Genomic DNA, 19,125 nt, shown 5'->3' on the forward strand with positions numbered 1-19,125 from the left:
TTTTACAAACATTAAAAAAAAAAACCTATTTATATTATATTAGGTATTGTAAGTAATCTATAGATGATTTAAAGTACGTGGGAGAATATATGTAGGTTATATGCAAATACTACACTATTTTGTGTAAGGGACTTGATCATCTGTGGATTTGGTGTGTGTTGAGGGAAACTGGAACCAATTTCCTGCAGATGCTGAGGGACAACTCTATGTGCAAGAAAAAAAAGAAATTGGCCTCACTATTTTAATCTAGCCCATTAGGCCCCTGAATAATGACTAGGGCACTTAGGAAATGAAGACTAAACTGTATTATTTAAATAATTTAAAAAATACTTCTTAGTCTGTGTTATTTACTTTATAGAACATAAATATGTTAAAGTATTTGTACTTTATTGAATTAAATAAACACATTTAGTCAAGATTCTAATAGGTCTCAGAAAATTCAAAAGAGTTTGAGCATAGTATTTTAAAGGTATACTTCAAATAGGTATGTATTTTCAAGCCAGTTAGAAAAGAGTAAGACCATGCATATTGCATTATAGAACAGATACTTCCTTTTACAGTTTTGTAGTAGATTTTTTTAATTTGGTAGAAATTTTTCAAATGATAAAATCATTTGAATCAAAACTCAAATATTGGTGGACTTATCTGTTCCAACTTTTCTAGGTAATGACATGTGTTTGGTGTAATAAAAAAGGTCTCTTAGCTACAAGTGGCACTGATGGCACCATCCGGGTGTGGAATGTTACCAAGAAGCAATATTCACTGCAACAGACCTGTGTGTTCAATAGACTGTGAGTGCTAACATCACTTGTATAGCATTTAAAATAAAAGAATCCTAAACATGTCTCATCTTGGTTGTGTTAATGTAATCAAATTGTTACTAAAATTAAGAAAAAAAACTTTTTCTTAGATTAGTATTACTTTATCTCCTATGTGTATTTTAACTTTCCAGTACAGTAATTCAGAAAATATAATTTTAAACTATATTTGGACTTATAATTAAATCAATGTCTACTAGTAAATAAATATTCAGTTATATATAACAGTAAGCTCATTTGTCATCAGTCTTCAAGGATTGCTTAGGAAATTAGAGTAATTATATTACTTCTGTATCAGAATGTAGCATTTTTTTTTAGTTTTATAGCCAGCTGTAGATATTTGTTTTCTGAGGACTTTCCTAGAGATTAGGCAAATAAGAATGAATGCGCTCTGAATAATAACCATGAGTAAACCTGTACAAAATCTGAATGTCTTTGTTGACAAATTATGTACTGCGTTAAATGAGGAATAGCCTAAGCATCACTCATTTATAATTCTGCATGTTTCATAATAATGACAAACACTAGCAATGTGTAATTGTCAAATACTGCTAGCCAAGCTTTGAAACATAAGAATCAGCTATTATGTACTCCAGTGTATTTGAAACTTTTATTTTAAGATTTAGGGTTTAGTTTACTTTCGGGTGATGGGGATTAGAATTCCATACATATCTGCTGTATTCTAGGGAAGGGGATGCTGAGGAAAGCCTGGGGTCACCCAGTGATCCAAGTTTCTCACCTGTTTCCTGGAGTATCAGTGGCAAATATCTAGCTGGGGCTTTGGAAAAGATGGTGAATATCTGGCAAGTTAATGGTAAGAATCACGTAAATACTAGTAAACTGCTGAAGGTACTTTGTAAGCCTTCTCTTAGCCTTTTGAGTCCAAGCATTGGCTTCTCTTCACCTCGGAACCTACAAGCTGTTTAACAACTGTGAAAATCTGTGTAATGTGGTTTTAATTAGAGAGTAAATGCTCATTTCCTGACTTTTCTTTCTAGGAGTTTAAACTTAGTTGTAAACTAAAAATTCTCTTCTTGTGCCACTAAGTATTCAGAGTAGGGTTTGAGGAGACATAGCAGTCACTGAATTTTAAGCTATGTATTCTTTTGAATTGTTTTAAGTATTCTGCTAATTATGTTTGTTTCATAGGTACAAATTTTTGTCAATTTTTATTACACCTCTTTGGAAAGTAAAAATCATTATTGCAATCTTGGGCTTACTAGTATTTTTGTTTGTTTTTACATATTTGAGGAATAGCCGTAGTCTGGACTATAGGCAAATTTCTTATGTTAATTTGGTTTTCAGTAATTATTAGGAAAAGACTCAAGTGTTTGACATTTGTACACTGAATATTTTCCTTTACTCTCTCTTCTATAAAACTACCAATTTTGTCCTATTAATATTTATAGAAAAGCCTATTAATTTGATAACCATGTAGTATATAAATGAAGGATCCAAACTTCACAGACTTACTCATTTCATAACAGTAGGTTATGAAATTGGGGGCTGTTTTGAGTATATATTAGAATTAGTATTTTTTTGTTCTTTTTTTTTTCCTAAGAATTAAGTAAAAACTACTTAACATTTTCTCCTTTCTTAGGAGGAAAAGGATTAGTAGATATTCAGCCTCATTGGGTATCTGCCCTGGCTTGGCCAGAAGAGGGTCCAGCTGCAGCCTGGTCAGGAGAGTCTCCAGAATTATTGTTGGTAGGACGGATGGATGGATCTCTAGGACTAATTGAAGTTGTTGATGTGTCTACCATGCACCGCCGAGAATTGGAGCATTGCTATAGAAAGGATGGTAAATGATTGCACTTGTGTCTAGTTGAGGTTTCTCCTCTGAATAGGCTAGTTTTTTGGTACCTGCTTTTAAAATGCTGAGTAAATATTACTTTTGACTTTCTTTTTTAAACTTACCAGTTGGTATTTCATTTTAATTAGTTATTGAATTGAAAGATATTTCTCTCCCGACCTCCACCACACATCTCTGCCAAAATGATATTTAATAGTATTATAACACGTGAGTCATTCATCCTTTGTGTAAATGACTTAACATTTATAGAAAACTCCAGGTCTCCCTTGAAAGTAAGGACTGTCCAAGAGGAAAAAAGATAATAATCATTGGTATAGATGAAATTGTTAATAGATGAGTAAAATAGAGGAAATGAGGGAAGAGGAAGGAGGAGAATTTCTGGTCTAACAAGAGATAGTAGGAAATACGATTTCATTTATTTTCTCACTGTGTACCTTTGAATATATATGCAAATTACAAAGTAGTTTTTGTTGGTTGTTTGGAGGAGTGGGGTAATTCAAAGGTCATGGTGCCTATATGGCATTCTATTAGCAGAATAGATCAGAGTTTTTTTTAAGTTTAGGTTTTCAAAAATAGGTAATATCTTTGTAGGGTTCAAAAATTTAAAAGTTTTAAAAGGTGTACAGTGAAAACTCTTTCTCCCATCCACTCAGTTCCCACACCTCTCATTCTGCCCTCACAGATAAATACTATTTTACCTCTTTTGTAGCCTTTCAGTGTTGTATATATTAATGTTTAAAGAAGCAAAGAGGAATATAGGTTGTTAGAACATTTTGATAGAATATATTATAGAAACACACTGAGTAGGGAATATTAAATAAGCAGAAGAAGAAGTAATTTTCTTTCTATGACTTGGATTATTTCACTTCTCAGTTTCATGGTAGATTCTGGTCCAGAAGGAAAGAACCTGGTACAGTGACTTAAAATCAGCAGGAGAACTCAATTTTTGTCTCTCTTTTGCAACAACCACCTGAAAAAGAATGAAAGATTATAAATGAGGTAGTCTTTGTCACTTATAAATGACACTTTTAAAGTGGATTACATGGGATCCCTGCTGTAAGCCTACATTTTGTCTAAATGAATTAAAGAGCTGTTTGGAAACTTACTTGCAAAGATTATAGTATCCTGTGTTTGTTTAAAGACTGTCTTTTAAGTCACAATGACAAATAAATTTCTCTTATTCCTTTTTCCTTTCTTTCTCTTTTGTTTTTATCATGTTAGTGTCTGTTACTTGTATTGCTTGGTTCAGTGAAGACAGACCATTTGCAGTGGGATATTTTGATGGAAAATTGTTATTGGGAACAAAGGAACCACTCGAGAAAGGAGGCATTGTTCTAATTGATGCACATAAGGTAAAAGCATCTTTATCAAATGATTACTTTTTCTTGACTTTTTACTGAAGTATTGGTTAATACTAGTTTCTTTAAAATTTTTTTTGCATCAGTCACATATTTTCATTCTGTTGTTACACAAGGTCTTTGGACCATGTCTATATATGGAAAAGGCTATGTAAAAAGAAAACAGTCAAGCCACAAAAGAAGCAAAACCAAAACAGTGAAATGGGAACACCCCCTATTTAGAGTGCCTCCTACTAATGTCAGAAATTCCACCCGTGAAGAATGATCCCTTTACCTTAATAGAGGTTGCCAATTCAGGTGTTTACAGGACCACCTAGGCAAGTAACATAAATGCATGAAAGGAGAAGTTGGAAGATATGGAAGAGAGTCAAAGAAAAATCAGAAGAGCATAGTGATCACAACCATATAAACGTAAAACATGTCCCAGATTCTCATAAGTGTTTGCTATTTTGGTGTGTGGCATGCTTTCTTTTAAGTTTCTTCTTTTTCATACTGTAATGATTACCAGTCAGTAAAAATAACTCTCAATAAATGCAAATGCTAGCCAAGTGTGGTGGTATGTACCTGTAGTCCAAGCTACTCAGGAGGCTGAGGCAGGAGAATCACTTGAGCCCAGGAATTTGAGACTAGCCTGGGTAAGGCAACATAGCAAGACTCTCTAAAAAAAAAAAAGCAAATGCTAATGAGAGATAACATGTATTCCTTTTGAGTCAGATTTTCATCATTCGTTCATTCGACTAACATTTATTGAGCTTTGACTACAGCAAATATATATAATGCAGACTGTATTAAAGGGTGAGTTGGTCTAGTGATTGGGAATGATATGGTGGTATCTATGATGTGCATAAAATATTGATTTCAAAATAATTGAGTTATGGAAGTATTTATAAATTATTGATTTTAAAGTATTTATTTGTGAGGGAAGCATTATTCTGATTTTTTTTCCTCCTACTATTTTAAGGATACTATTGTTAGTATGAAGTGGGACCCAACAGGTCATATTCTTATGACATGTGCCAAAGAAGAAAATGTGAAACTCTGGGGGCCTGTTTCAGGATGCTGGTGCTGTCTACAGTCACTCTGCCATCCATCTATTGTAAATGGCATCGCTTGGTGCAGCCTTCCAGGAAAAGGATCCAAGTTGCAGTTATTGATGGCTACGTATGTTGTGAATTTGTGTGTGTGTGTCTTAATTTTTGTATTGGTATAGACTGTTATTTGCATCAATGTGGCTTTTCAGTAGTCTTAAACAGTTCATTCTAGTCATTATTCTTATAATATGTAATGCCATAAGATTACCTCAGAGAAATAAAGAACAGTTGTCTAGTGTGAAACCTGGTATGTAGTCTCCTTATCTAGATGTGATGTTAGAATATTGGCCCCAGTTGTATTTCTTATAAAAGATTATAACATATCTACTACAAATAAATTTTAAAAATAATATTGTAGTAGTTCTATCAGGCCTTAAGTGACTGCTATTTTAATATGTTTTTACATCTGCATATTAATGTGTTTTGGTTTTATGTGATAATTTTTTTAAGTGGCTGTCAGAGTGGCTTAGTATGTGTTTGGCGCATTCCACAAGATACCACACAGACCAGTGTGACTAGTTCAGAAGGATGGTGGGACCAGGAATCAAATTGTCAGGTAACATTCTGGTGTTTTTGAAGATCCCATCTGAAACCATAGGTAGAATATGTCATCAAAGTAATTCTCCCTTAATTATTATACTAAGATATTCATTATCATATCCCAAAGGGCAAGATCCAGTAGGGAAATGCAAATGTCATAGTTGTACTTTGTGTGGTCTCTGAATTAGCTTAGTTTTTTTATAAGTTAGAGACACCATAATTGATTACTAAGGTGAGATATTCAATACATATTAAGTGATGATCATTATAATGGCAGTGGATATAATTGATGCTACAGATAGACCAGTCCTAAGTTAAGTCATTAGTATAGTGAAATAGGAACACCATGGGAGCACCCCCATTGAGAGTATCTCCTACTTCTGCCAAAATTTGCCTATCAAGAATGATTTCTTTATCTTAAAAAGAATTACAAATTTGGATACTTACAGACCCTTCTAGGCAGCTAACGTAAGTGCTTGAATCTGGAAGTTGGAATGTATGGAAAGGGTGAAAAACAAAACCAGAAAAAACCAAGAAGCACGTGTGCTTCATACAAAGGCCAACAGCTGCTGCAGAGCTGATTATCAACCTCTGAAATTGAGAGCCCATTGTTTCCAGATTGTCTGATTTTTTATAGAAGCCAAAACTCTAGTGTTTGAAGTAAAATCTCCCAATATTAAACCTTGGCACCTAAACTCAAAATTTCTTAAAACACTGAGTGGCTAATCAAATCACATCTCTGACCTACCAGTTTGCAGACTCTGTTGCTCTTCCTTTTGTTCATGATACCGTTGGAAGAAGTATACTTTACGTCATCCTTGGGTGAATGAGTACATCTGGTTTTTTTTTTTTTTTTTTTTTTTTTATTTCAGCAGTACATCTGGTTTTAAGGTGTCATAACTAACAGGAGGAAGGAGCTTAAGGGCAGGGAGAAAGGGATGAAGAGGGAGGGAAGGGGTAGCCAGCTCACTAATGGGAGAATATCACAGAATATCACAAAAGTGAAGCTGGGAGCACCACAGATAAATCTGGTTTGCTCTTTGTGCTAGAGAACAGCCCCATGGACAGGCCTGGCCCATCCCACTTCTAAAGCCTGCAGAGCAAATGTGTAGATTAGACAACAAGTGATAGAACCATCCGCCAACAAAAAGAGGACTATTCCTATAGTCAACATGTGCAATTTACAAATGTTAGGGGATAAAAATGAAAATTATTTAATATATAAAGCTAAAATTTAAAAATTAAAACACTGGTTAAAAAGTAGAAGTCAGGATTTTCCTGTCTCTGAGAGATAATTAGAACTTTGAAATGTAGTCATTTCTGCTAGTTTGAAGAGTAGAACACAGGTTTAGAAATGTATCAAAAAAGATGAAACTCAGCTTTAGGAAAGGAGAGCAAGATTGATATTTTATCATTTATTCAGTCAGGCTAATTAGAAGAGAAGTTGTCTTCCTTCCTCTCTCCCCCAATTTTATACTGAAATATAAAATTTCCAAGAACGAATTATAAATTGTTTTAATTTTAATATATGTTAAAAATAATGAATTGCAGGATGGATATAGGAAATCAACAGGAGCCAAGTGTGTTTATCAGCTGCGGGGACATATCACTCCTGTTCGGACTGTTGCCTTTAGTTCTGATGGGTTGGCCCTGGTATCTGGTGGGCTAGGTGGACTCATGAACATTTGGTCTTTAAGGGTAAGAGCACAGATTTTATTTTTATGTTAAGGAATATTTTTACAATAATTTAAATACATATGATAAAAAAATTAACCAATCCTAGAAATATTTCATGTAATCACATCTTGAATACTGAAGAAACTCCTTTCAGAATCTTCTGCCCTTTAATTTTTCTTACCGATGATAAGTGTTTTTAAAGTCACATAGGCCTAGAAAATTGGGTAGTAGGTACACAATTGGACATTGCTGACTTTAGCTAAAGTGTAGATTTTAGAATATGTTTTTGTGATTATGTACTATAAATTTAAATGTCAGTGATGCCTAAGGTTAAGTAATGATCATTGATAAATATATCTCATTTTAGGATGGCTCTGTCTTGCAAACTGTTGTGATAGGTTCTGGAGCTATTCAGACCACAGTGTGGATTCCAGAAGTTGGGGTAGCTGCTTGCTCAAATAGATCAAAGGTAATATTGTAGTTATATCGAATCATAAATTATAAGCCTGTAAGGAATTTTGGAAATCATAGAAAGCACCTTGCTTTATGGAGGAGAAGCCTGATATCCAGCGTATTATTACTTGTCTAAGATAGTGTGCAACTATTTAGTGGCAGAAGGAGAACTAGAACCCAGGTCTCCTGATTTATAGTCTAGTACTTTTTTTCTTTTTTTAGTATACCCTTACTTTGATGAAAGTGCTTAATTATTGAGCAATTTCATTTCCATTGGAAGTTATAAAGTGGATTTTGACTTTCTGACATGATTTTTGACATAACACTAAACTATCTCAAAGGAATTTTTGCTGAAAAGAACTATTGCAAGGACCTTTAACTTAAGTAAGCACAATTTATCTTGGCTTTCAAATTTAATATTCTAGGCAGGACATGGTGCTCATGCCTGTAATTCTAGCACTTTGGATTATTTTCATCTCTACAAAAAATAAAAAAGTTAGCCAGGCATGGTGGCATGTGCCTGTGGTCTCACAGCTAATTGGGAGGCTAAGGCAGGAGGATTGCTCGAGCCTAGGAGTTCAAGGCTGCAGTGAGTTATAATCACACCACTGCATTCCGGCCTGGGTAACAAAATGAGACCCTGTCTCTTTTTTTTTTTTTATTTCAGAATATTATGGGGGTACAGATGTTTAGGTTACGTATGTTGCCCTGAGACCCTCTCTCTTAAAAAAAAAAAAAAAAGGTCTAGTGAAAATACTAATTGCCCTGCTCTGAAGTAATTCTAAGATATGACATTATCTCCTACAATATTATTTTTCATACCCTTAAAGATTAGAGCCAATGTACTGCTTTGATTTACATTTTATGTGGTTAAATGATGTTAAAATAAGCTATAAACCTGCATGAGTAGTTCTACTTTAAGTAAAATATAGAATCAGACCCTGGGCAAAAGTGGCTTGTGTGGAATAAACCGTAGAACTAGAGCTAAAGCTGTGCTGCCTCTTTTGCAGCTATGTCCCTCTAGTGTCCCTGGGGTCATATTAGACTTTTAAAATATACTAGATACCTTGTTCTATTACAAGTCCTGTAAAATAGCTAATAATTGACATTTTTTTAAAAAGAACCAGCTAATCCAAGGAGTTTTACAAATTTCATGATTCTTTCTTATTCATTCGTTTTCACTTAGACAAAATTTAGGATGTTTTAAAGTTCCATAAGCATTAAAAGTTTAGCCCTTTTGGATATAAAATGTTCAAAAGGCAAAAATATTTAATGCGATTACTGGAAGGAATTTCTCAAATTGAATGGCAATAGCATTTTCTTTTATTTAAACAAATTCATCATGTGACATAATTTATTTTCAACCAGGATGTTTTGGTCGTGAATTGTACAGCAGAATGGGCTGCTGCCAATCACGTTTTAGCAACCTGTAGGACAGCACTGAAACAACAGGGTGTTCTGGGATTAAACATGGCTCCCTGCATGAGAGCATTTCTGGAGCGGTTGCCCATGATGCTTCAGGAGCAGTATGCCTATGAAAAGGTAATCTTTATGCTTACTCCTGGAGATCCACAGATGCCTGGTGCTTTGGAATGTGAATTACAGCTTTGAATTTATCCCTTAAGAGCATGAAGTCTGAGGAAAATAAGTGGTGCTCTTTGGGCAGAATCAAATAAAGATGTCATGCCTGAAACAATTGTTCAATAATCTTAAGCCTATTCTTACTTTATTTCCACCAGAGTAAAATTTTAAAAACCCTCAAAATTTATATCATTCTTTTGCAGATTGTTCAGTCCAAAACTTCTTAAAATACCTCTACCTCAGAGTATCATCTTCCCCTTTCTGACCCATACATCTATTTTTGCGTGGTTTTGCCATCCCAAAGTTGGGGAGTAGGGATGGATATGGGTACCAGAGTGAACATCCTCTTCACTTACCAGGTCAATATTTATGGAAAGTTTAGTGGAAGAGCTACATTGAACTGAGTAGGGTAATTAAATACTGGAATGAGGAATTGTAGAATTTGGACTTGTTGTCCAGGCAGTGATCCTAAAAGCCTATCTTCCAGCCCTCAGTAGTCACAGTGTGCTGCCCCTGGGCAGAGCTCTTTGGGATTTTTTTCCTTCTTCTTCTGTTTTCTTTGCCAAACTACATTAATATAATCAACTGTTACCACACCCAGTTAATTTCACTGATGTATTTGCCAGGTATGCTTTTCTGAATCACTCAGTCTCTCACAGAGTTGCTTTAGCACCACTAAGGAATGACATGGAAGAAGGAAGGATTTTCCTTGGATGGCTATTAGGGTTCCCTTGGAAAGGAGGAAATGTGAGAGGGAGCAGATCTCCATGGTTTAGTAGTTATCTACTTTTTTTTTCCAATCAAGAAAAACTGTAAGGCCGGGCACGGTGGCTCACGCCTGTAATCCTAGCACTCTGGGAGGCCGAGGCGGGCGGATTGTTTGAGCTCAGGAGTTCGAGACCAGCCTGAGCAAGAGCGAGACCCCGTCTCTACTAAAAATAGAAAGAAATTAATCAGACAACTAAAAATATATACAAAAAATTAGCCGGACATGGTGGTGCATGCCTGTAATCCCAGCTACTCGGGAGGCTGAGGCAGGAGGATCGTGTGAGCCCAGGAGTTTGAGGTTGCTGTGAGCTAGGCTGATGCCACGGCACTCACTCTAGCCCGGGCAAAAGAGTGAGACTCTGTCTCAAAAAAAAAAAAAAAAAACTGTAATGAAAATATACTAAATGCAATGTGATATCTTGAATTGGATCCTGGAGCAGAAAGAAGGTATTAGGGAGAAAACTGAGGAATACCAAATAAAGTTCTGTGGTTTAGTTAGTATTGTACCCGTGTTAGTTTCTTAGTTTTGATAAATGTGCCAGTATTGTGTAAGATTTCAACGTTAGAGAAAGTTAGGTGAAGGGTATATAAGCATACTCTATACTATCTCTGTAACGCTCTGTAAATCTAAAATTATTTCAAAGTAAAAAGCTTTTAAAACACAGTAAACTTAAAAAAATGATTACAGGCTTTCAGAATGCAGTAGGTTAATTTAGAATATTTGACAGAGACTCTTCAACATAACATTCTTGCATTTTCTTTTAGCCTCATGTAGTTTGTGGTGACCAGCTTGTTCACAGCCCCTATATGCAATGTCTGGCCTCCCTTGCTGTGGGTCTTCATCTGGATCAGCTATTATGTAACCCTCCAGTGCCACCACACCATCAGAACTGTCTCCCTGACCCTGCATCCTGGAATCCAAATGAGTGGGCCTGGTTAGAATGTTTCTCAACTACCATAAAAGCTGCTGAAGCCCTGACCAATGGAGCACAGTTTCCAGAATCTTTTACTGTTCCAGATCTAGAGCCTGTTCCAGAGGATGAACTTGTATTCCTAATGGTAAATGTAATATGAGATGCTGTTATTTATAGCTGACATTGTATCATGGGTGTTTGGCATATAGCAGACCTTTAATATGCATTTGCTAGCTTGAATGGCTAGAAGCATACCCTTAGATAAACTGAGAATATTTTTCCTTCAGATACTCACTTTCAATATGATGGCAGGCCTCTGTGGTGACAGGGATTGATAATATGAGAACTGTGGAGGCCTTGTAAATAAACCTGCCCATTCTCAATGACAGTCCCATATTTTCCCATTTTCTTTTGTCAATAGGTACCTTGTTAGTGCCTTCTTTGTATATATTTTAGCATCTTTTCCTGGTCATCTTGTGAAATTTATGCCACATTAAGATTCTAATTTATTTGGTACTTCAATCATGTCTTTAATCGGCAACAAGTAAGAATATGGAAGAGCATTCCAACTCTGATTTCTTTCTGATTATATTTGAGTGTCTAGTTGTAGAAACTGTGATGTAGATAAAACACCTTTGTAGATAGTACAGGCTAGCACTTGATCTGACAATCCGTTTTTATACTTAAAATTTACTTATACAAATATATAAATATAAATACAATATAGAACAGACAAATCAATTGAGGTAAATTATCTAAATGCAGTCATGTGTTGCTTAATGATGGGGCTATGCTCTGAGAAATGTGTCGTTAGGAAATTTTGACATCGTGCAAACATCGTAGAGCATACTTTCACAAACCTAGATGTAGTATCCTAAACGATATAGCACGTTACTTTATTGAATTGTCACACAATGATAAATATTTGTGTCTCTAAACATAGAACAGGTTTTATAATCTTATGGGATCACTGTCATACATGCGGTCTGTTGACTGAAACATCGTTATTTAGCACATGACAATACAGAATATTCCAATCAGGAAATGTCCTTCCGAGCCCATTTGGCCCAGCTCTCTCATTTCGCAGATGAGACATCTGAAGCCTAGAAAGTGATTTGCCCACACTGACATGACACAGGAGTTTATGGGGGCAGTGGCTCTTGCATGTGACCTTGTACCTGTGGGTGTTTAGAAAACTAATGGTTAACTTTGAATCACGAATGCTGTAGTGATAGTGATAGTAAAAGTGTTTATAATAAAAAGAAATATTGACAATATTATAAAATCAAGTTTCCAAATAGTTATAAAACTGCTCTCAAATAATTTCTCATAATATTACCATGTTCTTTTTTGGAAAGAAAACTTAGTTGTTCAAAGACTTGGTTGTTAAGAACAGATAAGTCCTGACTAAGCAGGATTGATCCTAATGTGCCCCTTGTCTTGCAGGATAATAGTAAATGGATTAATGGCATGGATGAGCAAATTATGTCTTGGGCAACTTCGAGACCTGAGGTCAGTAAAGATGAAGATAACTATTAATATATGGTGGTTCTCAGTAAATGTTTTGATTCTAAATGCTTGTATGTTTGTGCCCTGGTGTAGAGGTTGGCACACATTTAGTACTCAGTTTGCGCTTATTTAAATGAATGGATAAATCTAATTTTATGATGATTGTGGTTTTCTAGGACTGGCACCTGGGAGGCAAATGTGATGTCTACTTGTGGGGTGCTGGCAGGCATGGACAGCTGGCAGAAGCTGGAAGAAATGTAATGGTACCTGCAGCAGCTCCCTCATTCTCACAGGCCCAACAGGTAACAAACAGGGTAAAAAATGGAGAAGAAACTTGGGAACTATCAGTTTCAGTTCCTTTGCTGTCAGTAACTTATTATGGGATAAAGCTTGTCCATTTTGTAATCTATTGTGAGGAATCATTAAAGAAAGTTATGATGTAGAGCTTCCAAATAAAAACTTGCTAAGATTTTTATCAGACTTAAGTTTTGTTAACAAGTTTCTAAATTTTTCTTGCTTCCAAATGTAATGAGTTAACATCATGATGCATTAGGCCTGCCTGGTATGTATTTATAGAAGTTCAGATACTCCTAATTAGTGATTCTTTCTTTGGGGCCATAAACATCTAAGGATCTTTAGCCAGATTTCATTAAAACCATTCCCCTCTTCTAATAATCACGGTGCTATATATTTTCAAAGCCTTCTTGAGGCCACTGCTTTCTCTCTTGTTCTTGTCTACCTCAGGTGGTCCCAGAATGCACAACTCTGTCTTTATATGTTCCCTCCAGTTTCTGCTTCTTTCTGGCCCAGTCTTTAATATTTCCCCATTACCCTTTCTTCTTTCTTTTATCTATTTTGTTGTTCTAAACTATTTTAAATAGTCAAGTGAGTCTCCTGCTTCTCTTGGTTAAATAAGCAGTTTTATAGTAATTAAGGGCTTAACGGATCCCATAGTTATATCAACCCTTTTCCTTTATTTAAAAGGATAAAAAAATTGATAAAGGTATCCTAAGTGTATGTGGAATCATTTCAAATGTTTGCATGTTGAAGCTATATAATAAAAAATAAAATAGTAAATGGTGTGTTTTTATACTAGGTCATATGTGGTCAGAATTGCACATTTGTCATCCAAGCCAATGGCACAGTGTTGGCTTGTGGGGAAGGAAGTTATGGCAGATTAGGACAAGGAAATTCAGATGACCTTCATGTGCTGACAGTCATATCAGCCTTACAAGGTAAAATTCTCGTTAATTAGAAGCTGGTCAAAACCTACAACCTAACTGTAGGTTTGCTGATACTGGAATTTTTCTCAAACCTTTGCTAGATAAAATCATACTGGGTTTTCCCTTATATTTAAATTCTCACTTAAACATGTATACAGCCTTAATTTATATGTTTTAAGCTATATTATTTTGCAAGTTATTTATCATAGCAATGCTAGAATTCAATGATTCGTAAATAACTATTTTTAGACCCACCGAAGATTATAAACAAATTCTTTAAAGTTGCAAAACTATATTGAGGCAAAATATTAATAGCAGTAGCAATCATGCATGTGTTTCATTAAAATTAAAAATAAGTTTATATGGAAATCTGCAAACGTGCTAAAGACTTTAAAGGGCATCTCTGTCAGAGTTCTGTGTGACTCGGAGAGAGAATACCTTTGGAGAAACCACTGTAGGAGCCCCTGGCTTGTTCCTTAACTGTACTCTTAGTGACTCTGGAGACTACAAAGAGAACATGGAATAAAAGAAGACAAGTAACTATGAGTTCAGAATAAATTCCTGAGAAGCAAGCTCTAAGTTCTTTTCCTTGATATTTAGGTATGAAGAGCACAGCAATGAGGGTGGGAACATGGGTAGGGTTCTTATCAGTTCTATTAGTCCCTAGCTCTGGGACATTGCACAAACTTTTTGACTCAGTTTCCCCAATTGTAAAATGAGGATTTTAGGGCTGGGCATAGTGGCTTGCACCTATAGTGCCAGCTACTCAGGAGGCTGAGGTGGGAGGATCACTTGAGCCTAGGAGTTTGAGATCAGCCTAGGCAATGTAGCGAGACCTCTTCTCTAAAAAATAAAAATTTAAAAAATTACCCTGGTGTGGTGGTGGGTGCCTATAGTCCCAGCTTCCTGGGAGGCTGATGTGGGAGAATCGTTTGAGTCCAGGAGTTCAAGGTTGCAGTGATCTATAATCATGCCATTGCATTCCAGCCCAGGCAACAGAGCAATGCCTTATCTCTAAAAAATAAAAATTTAAAAAATGAAATAAAAGAGTGACAATGTTATTGTAGTTTATCCATGCTTATTTCTGGGTAGTATTCCAGTGGATGAATATAACACAATTTATTCTTCTGTTGATAAACATTTGCATAGGTTTCAGTTTGAGCCTATTATTAATAATGTTGCTGTGTACATTCTTGTATTAACATGTGCTTTGGTGAACTGTGTGCTGTATTTTTTTTTTTTTTTTTTTTGAGACAGAGTCTCGCTTTGTTGCCCGGGCTAGAGTGAGTGCCGTGGCGTCAGCCTAGCTCACAGCAACCTCAAACTCCTGGGCTCAAGCAATCCTTCTGCCTCAGCCTCCCGAGTAGCTGGGACTACAGGCATGTGCCACCATGCCCGGCTAATTTTTTCTCTCTCTATATTTTCAGTTGTCCAGATCATCTCTTTCTATTTTTTAGTAGAGACGGGGTCTCGCTCTTGCTCAGGCTGGTCTTGAACTCCTGACCTTGAGCGATCCACCCGCCTCGGCCTCCCAGAGTGCTAGGATTACAGGCGTGAGCCACCGCGCCTGGCCAGTGTGCTGTATTTTTCATCTGATTTTTCCCTCACTGTGTCATAAATATCTTTTCTTTAAGTACATTTTTATGTATACAAAATACTGCATTGTTTGTACAGTAACCTATTCTACTTTTGGATTTTCAGTTTATTTATGATATCTTTCTATAATAAACAACATTGAGATAAAAAAAATGAGGATGTTAGTATCTGCTTCATAGGTTCTATGTGAAAATAGAAAATGAGATAATCCATGTAAAGCATTTAGAGGAATGGCCAGAACATAGTCAAATGGCTATAACTGTTGCTATCATCCTCTTCCTTTTCCTTGTCATCTTCATTATTTATGTGACTGCTCCCAGATTTTCTAGGTTATGGCTACAAATTTGACTTAAAATTAAATAAATTCTTCTTATTTCCTAGTACCATTTTGGTGTTTTTTGATTTTGAGGGTATTTGGCAGCAGCTGCAAGTAAAGAGGAGAGTTTTAACATCCAGTGACTCCTATTGGGTTTCTGCTGTGTTGCAGGCTTTGTGGTGACCCAGCTGGTGACTTCCTGTGGTTCTGATGGGCACTCGATGGCCCTGACTGAAAGTGGCGAGGTCTTTAGCTGGGGAGACGGTGACTATGGTAAACTTGGCCACGGGAACAGCGACAGGCAGCGACGGCCCAGGCAGATCGAGGCCTTACAAGGAGAAGAAGTGGTGCAGGTCAGGCAGGATATGAATTAGTTTGCCTTTGAATGTAAATTATACTAGTTGTTGAATAGGGTTCTTAAATTTAGGTAACAGGAAAGATAGTAAAAATATATTACACAATGATTATAAGAGATCCACTGGTTTTGGATGTTCAGATTCATTGTTGAGCTTATCAGAAGTTTGAATGGTGTTAGAATGGACTTTTTTTTCCTGAGCCAGCTGGTTGGCCCAACCTAGGGTGCTGCAGGCCCTCGGAAGAAACACTGTGGGGTTTAGCTCCTGCCACACAATTCTTGATACACAGATAAATGGAAAATTCTGTTTTTAACCTCATTTTTGTTACAAAAGCTGAGTTCATATGCATTTTCTGGAAAATCATTTAGTGGTCTAAAATAATACTGTAAAATAATTGCATAGCACCTTATAGTTTACAAAGACTTTTCCCATGCATTATCTCATTAAGTCTAGGTCATCTGTACACAGCTGAAGAATAGCAACAGTAATGCCAAGGTACGCTGTTTAGCTTGGTCTTCCTGAGACTCTTGAGATAGATCAGACCTGGGGAGTAGGAGAGCTGCTTGGGCAGATGGAATACACTGATCTTAAAGATCCTGAGTTGTCAATGAAGTTTATGTAAAAAACTTTATTGCTATATTAATAACAAAAAATTTGATCTTTTTCTTAGTATCCCCTCCTAATTTTTTTTCTTCTTGGTTCTGTTTTAGATGTCTTGTGGCTTCAAGCACTCAGCAGTGGTAACTTCAGATGGCAAGCTGTTTACCTTTGGGAATGGTGACTATGGTCGTCTGGGTCTTGGAAACACCTCTAACAAAAAGCTACCAGAGAGAGTGACTGCACTGGAGGGATATCAGATTGGACAGGCATGGAATAAGTCAATAAGATCTTCCGGCTAATCATGGTTTCTCATTTCTTCTATGTGCAGTTAGACACTCTTTTTTCAAGAAGACCAGTATTGCCAATTGTACTTAACCTCATGTACATTTTGATTGGTCTATTTAATAATTTTTCAATTTTTCCCAATGTGAACTTCACATTTTAAGTCAACTTGTTTGATTATACAACAAACAAACAAAACCCTTATTTCAGGATGTGAATATTTTTAAAAGCTTCTTTATAAAGTACTAATACCACTTGCTATAAAACCTTTAAACAGATATTTGTGGCTCCTCTCTGTCTGGTAGCCTTGAATTGGATGGCTGAATTACAGCATCATTGGTAGCTACTGCCTTTAAGCAGTAATTATCCCTGTCTTGTATACATTGAGAGTGTCTCTTAAAAAGGAGATGAGATATTTTTGTCTTTTTCTATATCATTCTTTAGATACTTTCTAGTGTAAATGAGTATTCTTGAGTTACATGTACTTCCCCTCCCATCTTTTATACTATCTTATTCTGAGTCAGTTACAGATATTTGAAAGATTTTACCTTGAAGAAAAAAGTTCTTTGTAGACGTTAGGAATTATTTCTTGTTGACACATTTTGGTCAACAATTGTAGTATGCTCTGAAGCCAATAAAAATCTTTAGAAACGTAGCAACGTTTTTCACTGAAGTGGAGAAAAAGGATCCCAGAAACAGGTATGTGTTTTAGGTCTTGTGGTTTGTCTTACCGAACACCCTGTTACTTCCTCAGGTGGCTTGTGGGTTAAACCACACATTGGCAGTGTCAACAGATGGCTCCATGGTGTGGGCTTTTGGAGATGGAGACTATGGAAAGCTAGGCTTAGGGAATTCCACTGCAAAATCTTCACCTCAGGTCAGTATTACCTTTAAATCTAGGTTTTCAGACAACATAAATAATTTTCATCCATGTCAGTACTTATTTTTAGTTGGAAATAATTTACCTTTAACATTTTTGGTAATTCATAATGAAGTTTAGAAGCTTCTTTGCTCATTCTTGAATACCCAGCATCCTAGGTCTTGATTTTAAATAAGCCATTAATAGCTAAACTGGATATAAAAATTCTGCAAGGATAAGCTTCTGTCTCCCTAGAAGGGCTGAACACTATGGGACTACCCAATGCAGCAGAGAAGAAATAGTTAGAAACATAGCTCTAGGGTGTCTTATGGAGGGAACCATGAGCAATCCTTTGTAATCCTCTGCTTGCAACTGCCATTTCAGCTTATTATTAGCACTGAATTATACAGGTATGCATCTCCTTTTAAAAAACAATGTAAAGGAAATACAAGGGCATAAACAAATAAATTACTAGGTCATTAAATATGAAATGTCTGATTTCAAATCGAAAGTGTAGTTTATTATATCTCAAACAAGAAGCAGTACAGTTAATCAAGGTATGCGCCTAAATTATTGACATAGTTTTGCCATCTTAACGGTAGCTTGTTTATGCCAGCAGCGAAGATGTCTGGACAACCAGTGGCGATGAAATCTCAAAAGGTGTTTTCCACGCTTGTTGAGAATTAAATATTTTTCCTTGCAAGAAGTGGTCCAAAGCCTTGGAAGAAGTGGTAGTTAGTTGTTGCAAGGTCTGGTGAATATAGTGAATGACAGAGAGTTTCCAAGTCAGCTGCTGTAGTTTGAGTGTGACACGTGGTTGAGCATTGTCTCGCAAGAGGATTGGCCCGTCTCTATTGACCAATCTCAGCTGCTTAACTGCAAGCATCCTCATCATTTCGTCCAATTGGTTGCAGTAGACATCTTCTGTAATGGATTGACCAGGTGTCATGAAGCTGTGGTGGATAATACCAGTGCTGGACCACCAAACAGACACCATTAAATTTTTTTTGATGAATATTCAGTTTGGGGCTGTGTTTCGGTGCTTCATCTTTATCCAACCATTGTGCCGAAAGCTTGCGATTGTCAAAAAGAATCCATTTTTCATCACATGTGACAATACAGTATAGAAATGATTAGCCTTTATGTTGTGACAGCAAAGAAAGACAAGCTTCAAGACGATTTCTCTTCTGATGCTCACTGAGTTTATGCAGAACCAATTTATCCAGCTGCTTTACCTTGCTGATTTGTTTCAAATGGTCCAGTGTTGTTGGAATAGTAACATTAAACCTTGCTGCTAATTCATGCATAGGTTGAGTTGGATTTGCTTCTACTACAGCTTTCAGCTCATCATTATCCACCTTGGTCTCAGGT

The 19,125-nt window shown here is 36.2% G+C and overlaps 1 protein-coding gene across 1 annotated transcript in view; it reads left to right on the plus strand.

Annotated features, from left to right (window-relative positions):
* Window positions 1–19,125, plus strand: part of HERC1 (HECT and RLD domain containing E3 ubiquitin protein ligase family member 1) — a 151,917-nt gene that overhangs the window by 114,883 nt on the left and 17,909 nt on the right. Inside the window, exons 51-66 of the mRNA XM_012645072.1 lie at window positions 664–791; window positions 1,505–1,632; window positions 2,419–2,619; window positions 3,853–3,983; window positions 4,951–5,150; window positions 5,531–5,636; window positions 7,172–7,318; window positions 7,665–7,766; window positions 9,119–9,292; window positions 10,865–11,158; window positions 12,460–12,525; window positions 12,699–12,824; window positions 13,619–13,757; window positions 15,829–16,010; window positions 16,724–16,879; window positions 17,650–17,772. Of these exons, the coding sequence (XP_012500526.1) occupies window positions 664–791; window positions 1,505–1,632; window positions 2,419–2,619; window positions 3,853–3,983; window positions 4,951–5,150; window positions 5,531–5,636; window positions 7,172–7,318; window positions 7,665–7,766; window positions 9,119–9,292; window positions 10,865–11,158; window positions 12,460–12,525; window positions 12,699–12,824; window positions 13,619–13,757; window positions 15,829–16,010; window positions 16,724–16,879; window positions 17,650–17,772 (2,403 nt within the window). The remainder of the gene's footprint in view (window positions 1–663; window positions 792–1,504; window positions 1,633–2,418; window positions 2,620–3,852; window positions 3,984–4,950; window positions 5,151–5,530; window positions 5,637–7,171; window positions 7,319–7,664; window positions 7,767–9,118; window positions 9,293–10,864; window positions 11,159–12,459; window positions 12,526–12,698; window positions 12,825–13,618; window positions 13,758–15,828; window positions 16,011–16,723; window positions 16,880–17,649; window positions 17,773–19,125) is intronic.

This window comes from Propithecus coquereli, unplaced genomic scaffold (assembly GCF_000956105.1).
Source record: "Propithecus coquereli isolate 6110/MARCELLA unplaced genomic scaffold, Pcoq_1.0 Scaffold224, whole genome shotgun sequence".
Lineage (NCBI taxonomy): Eukaryota > Metazoa > Chordata > Mammalia > Primates > Indriidae > Propithecus > Propithecus coquereli.